Source organism: Solanum stenotomum, chromosome 3 (genome assembly GCF_019186545.1).
Source record: "Solanum stenotomum isolate F172 chromosome 3, ASM1918654v1, whole genome shotgun sequence".
Lineage (NCBI taxonomy): Eukaryota > Viridiplantae > Streptophyta > Magnoliopsida > Solanales > Solanaceae > Solanum > Solanum stenotomum.
The window spans coordinates 62,415,267-62,420,637 of record NC_064284.1 but is presented as its reverse complement, the minus strand read 5'-3'; the positions used below and the strand labels follow the sequence as shown (position 1 = coordinate 62,420,637).

General features: G+C 34.7%; 1 protein-coding gene across 1 annotated transcript; it reads right to left on the bottom strand.

Moving 5' to 3' along the window:
* Window positions 1-2,354: 2,354 nt before the first annotated feature.
* On the bottom strand, window positions 2,355-5,030 carry LOC125860691 (uncharacterized). The gene is made up of 2 exons (XM_049540700.1): window positions 4,204-5,030; window positions 2,355-3,994 (listed from the first exon to the last, which is right to left on the bottom strand). The coding sequence occupies exons 1-2, from the start codon at window positions 4,763-4,765 to the stop codon at window positions 2,583-2,585; spliced, it is 1,974 nt and encodes a 657-aa protein (XP_049396657.1). The 5' UTR covers window positions 4,766-5,030; the 3' UTR covers window positions 2,355-2,582.
* Between the last annotated feature and the right edge of the window lie 341 nt (window positions 5,031-5,371).

Sequence of the window (5,371 nt, the reverse complement as noted above, 5' to 3'; positions counted from 1 at the left end):
CCCCCTCACGCCCCAAAAAAAATTTAAGTTTGTTTCTAAAAAATATTTTCAATTTCAAAAATTATTTTCTACTCTAGTAAAAATAAAAGATATTTCTCAAAAATATTTTTTCATTCATAAATCAAACACTACAAATCTTTTTCGGAAAATATTTTCTACTCACCAACCAAACATGAGAAAATAAGTCAAAAATCAACTTGTTTTCCAGGAAAACATTTTTCATGAAAAACATTTTCCTTCATACCAAACACACCCTAAGTGTTTCACAACATGTTAACATTTGCGGTATATTATACAATAAAGCACATATCATCATGTAGTGCTCGTAGCCTAATGGTAATAGTACTTCTTATTGCAGCGACAATGCGGGTTCGAATAACCGAGGTCACTGAGTGCCGTGGCACCCCACGATGGCACATAGATCCGCCCCTGCTTGCAATAACAATGGCAGGAGGGAAAGAACGTGGTGAGTTGTTCGTAGGTTTAAACCACATGGAAACTCAAAAGGTGAACAGCTGGAGTTTGATAATAGGTCAGACTAAAAGGAAAATGACAGAACCATCCCTGCTGGTCCGACGAAACCACCACTTATTAAGAATGAAGTTTTCTTTCCTAGTTTTTGTTTGACCTATTTTTGTTAAAGAAGGTTTTTTTTTTCTTTTCGTTTTGTTTGTTTTTTCTTTCGATATATGTATTGGAGTTCATTAATGTAAATTCGTATCATGTAGAGTTTATTTGAGAAAAACTCTTTAATACACTATATTTATGTGTCTTATATATCACTATATCAATATCAATATCAAGAATTGAAAATTAACGGTGGAAAACTTTTTTGAAATTTACAATATTTATATTTTAAAAAATAATAATTAAAGGCAAAATATTTTAAAGAAAAGTAATTATGTTCTGATTTTGTTAATTAACAAGTAATTTAGGCTATACATTTTTAATAACATGGACAAGTAATATAAGACAGAAGAAGTATTTCATTGAAGTATAATTGAAAATAATAGTCAACTTTAATCTTGAATTACTAAAATAAATTATTTTAAGCTATAGTAAGGTAGTTCAGCTAATTTGAGACAAAGAGTGTAATATCCAAGAAAAAGAATACATATAATAGGGGACATAATATATTAATGAATAATGAATATTTTTTTTTTGTTATTCATTCGATGTTTGGAGCTTGTATTAGAAATTCGATTAAATCAGATCGTGCATTGTAAGGTATATTCATGAAGTGGCACCCCAACAAAAAAATTTCTATATAAAGAATATCAATTTAAAACTTCTAATTAAAATCTCACTAACGCATTATAACTCATATCGATATGAATAATAAATATCATAATTATAGAAGGGTAGACATGTGCCTCACTTATTAAAACTATGTTATTACGAATTATTCATCTAATAATTTTTATACATGTGCAGCTAGTGGCAATGATAGGTTGTTATGTAACATTAGTACGTACGTAAAATCAACATTATCAAATAAATTAATGGGAAACATTACCATCCATTCGTTCGAGTCATGAGAATGAAAAAGTTCTAATAGAAAATATTTTTTTTAATGAATTTCACGTAATGCAGATTTAAACTAATTGGGATCGTAACAAGTATTTTTTGTTCAAATTCTATGTTGTATTAGGAAATCCATTTAAATATGTATATGAATATTTCATTACAAACTCAATAACTAAAACGAGCTATGAGTTCGATAGCAAATTCATAAATCATAAACTTTAAATCGTGGTTTACCTCTAAAAAAAAACTTATTTTGCTTTAAGACTACCAAGTATAAATCAATTAATCTTAAAAAAAAGCTTATTTTGTTTTAAGAATACCAAGTATAAATCAATTAATCTAAAAAAAAAAACTTATTTTGTTTTAAGACTACCAAGTATAAATTAATTAATCTAAATTGTGGCTTTGCCTCTGAAAAATAAAGCTTATATTGTTATAAGAATACCAAATATAAATCAATTAATCTAAATATGACTCGTTGTTTGTTGAACTAGTTGAGGTTGGTCATATAAATTTAGAGATTTCTTGAATCAAAAAAAAATTTGTTTAAAATATTAATACCTTTTTTTATCATGCAAAAATTCATTTATTTTGGACTAAATGTGAAACTAAAAACACCATATAATAGGGACCAGAGAGATTGAATCTTAATTCCAACTAGTAGATGGGTGGATCCAAAATAGTTGGACTCCAATGCAGGGATCGAACACCAAATGGGAAAAATAATGAAATAAATCCCCATAAGAAGAACAAGAAATCGAGAAAAAAAATGCAAATTAAAGAAGCAGCCTAGTGCACTAAGCTATCGCTATACGCGCAGGATTCAGAAAAAGACCGTACCACAAGAGTCTATTATACAATAATACAGATAATTCTGTAACAAAAAGGTTACAATCAAATGGTGATCTAATTAGGAGTTTATTCTACAGAACTAGAACAGGGTTAAAAAGACAAAATCTTATGTACACTTCAAACCAAAAGTAAAATAAAAACAAATAACATAAAATTTAATCTAACAACATACAAATTCTACACATTTTTATTATTATTACAAGTCAATGAAATCCCCTTGATCCTCTAGATTGATATAGTTCAAGCCTGCTATTTGCTTCCTGCAACAATCTCTCTACCTTTTCATGTTGGCTCAAGTACGCGTGCTTTGAGGCCCACTCGAGCACTGTCAGTACCTCAGCTTGAGCAAGTGCTTCACTATCAGGAACGTGCAACGCAATGTAGCAAAGTAGAAGCAATGCAGGACTCTGAACTTTTTGTTCACCAAAGTAAACAAGTTGAATCAAATGTTTTGTCCCTCCCGCGTTTATGATGGCCTTGGAGTGATCCTTGTGAAGGTAGTTATCTGAACAAGCGAATTTTGTAAGGGCTAATGCTGCTTCTTTGGAGATTAATGGTTCGCGCTCGTCAAGTAGCTTGACTAATGGACTAATGATCCTCGTTTCAGTTGCTCGAAAAGTCCTAGCTAAGTTTCCAATAGCATTGATACATGGAATAAGCAAGTCTGAATCTCCTTTTTCGATGATTCTAAGTAATTGATCAACAACAGCTTTGCAGGCTGTTGTGTTAGGCTTGAACGCTGACCGTCTCAAATCAGCATCTTGTTCTGCCACTGCTGTGATTTCCATTATGGACATAGATGAATTGTACTTAACATCGTCTGTTCCTTTGTCCAGGAGTACCGCGAAGCAAAGCAGTGCTCGTGATTCAGTAATGCTGCGACAAATAGAGGAATTTCCCTTGGCAAGTTTCCATAATGCTCGTGCAGCCATCGCCTTCATATAAGCCTTGGTAGCAGGATCCTCATTTTCCCTCCCTTTATTACTCGCCCCGGTTGAACAAACACTGTTCTGATGCAGATGATTGACATGATTTTGCTTCATCACGTTGCTATTTCCGTTAATCTTGCTAAGCTGATTCAACGTCTGGTTCACGCCATTGACAAGATTTTCCTGAGGGGTTTTCGTTAGACCCTTCATCGACATAGTGGTGGTAATCACATTATGCATCTGATTAGACTTATTATTCCCTAATGGATGTGGAACACGAATCTTTCCATCATCCTCGCTCGCCTTGTTCACATTACTATTGTTATTACTAGCCAAAACAACAGCGTGAATCGAAGTGGCTTTGCTGACAATAGCATACTTGATATGCTCTTGAACCGTCTCAAACGCGAGATGGCTAACCAGTAACCTGACTATATTATGCTGCTGAAAAAGATCTTGGCATTTCGGGTAATGTGAAACGAGCTCTGCAACTGCCCATGCCACTACTGACTGAACTTTCATCAGACCTTCTTTGAGGATTTTCGCAAACACTGAGCAAACGCCAGCATGTACCATGTGTTCGACACTTTCAGGGTCGCGTCCAAGAAGTCCAATTGCCTTAGCAGCATTCTCCTGACCTTCCAATTTCCCTTCCTTCAACAATTTCAACAACGGTCCAACTCCACCTGTCGAGACATAATATAATTAATTACGTTAAAATGCCTTGCAAGTTCCAATATGACATATCTTAAACTTTTCAACACAAACAGAAGTCTTGGGATCGATGCCAGAAAAAGCACATAAATTATTGGGATCCATATGTTTAGTCCCATTTCAGCCTGAGCAACGCAAACAAATTATAATTATCTATCATGTAATGAGAATTTCAACGAACCTTCTTCAATGATCAACTTGCCATACCGATCATTATCCTGAGCTAACGAAACCAAAGAAGCAGCAGCATCCGATCTCTCATCTGACGATCCGGTATACAAAATCGCAATCTGTTCCCAAATCAAACACAATATAGGTTCATTAGCAGCAATCGGCGGCAGCCCCAAATACTCATCACCCCGTTCATTCGCCGATGCAGAAACACGGAGGAGCCACGATACATCACCGATCGAATTTTCCAGTAGAGAAGTCATTTTCCTAAATGCAGCAGCAGGGATGATAGTGAAAACACGTTTAACGAGCCCGTTGGCTCGACATTTCGACACGATTGATAGGGCTTTTTCGAGTACTTGTTCAGTATCTTCGATGATTCGTTTCGTAGGGCGTTGGTAGAGATCGTTGCTAGCTCGCGCTGCTTGACGGAGCAGCGCAGCTAGTTTCTCTGTTTTGGATTTGATATCTGCACAATCTTGTTTGAATGAATTTGCTTCGTCTGCTACTTTTGTTACTTGGTCTGCTAATTGAATTGGCTTAGCCAAGATCTGCTTCACTATGTCAGCCATTAAATACGGCAAAATCGTATCAAAATGGAGAAATTTGACAAATTGAAACGAAAGGTTTGGGAGTTAACTCAACGAGCTAGATCAAAAAATACAAAAAATGAAGTGTGTATTCAGTTCATTTCGAGGTTTTGGAGGCAAAAAATGGTGAAATGAACTTAGAAAAATGAAGTGTGGAGTTTTGGATTTGTGAGTTTTAATGGAAGATTTGTGTACATTTGAGAAGTTTGATATTGGAGAGTGAAGAAGATGTGGCAATGAAGTTGGAGTGAGATGCTATTGGAGAGATTTGTGAGTTTAATAGCATTTTTTTTTTATTTGGATGATTGCGATTTTTCCATCATGTGGCGAGTTCGAGTCCTAGAAAATGAGAATAATTTTATTGAAAATGTAGACCTTACAATACGTAAATCTGAATTTAATCTGACTAAGATTTATTGTTGTTTTTTTTTAAATTAACCCTAAGGGTTACACCACTGAAAGGGTTCGAGAGTGAACATACTTGTCGGAATCGGATAGATGGTGAACTATACCTGAGTGGGACGAAGTCAAAGGAAACTCTGGTGGAGGCCCACAGCGATATTGACGTGCAAATTATTCATCTGACTT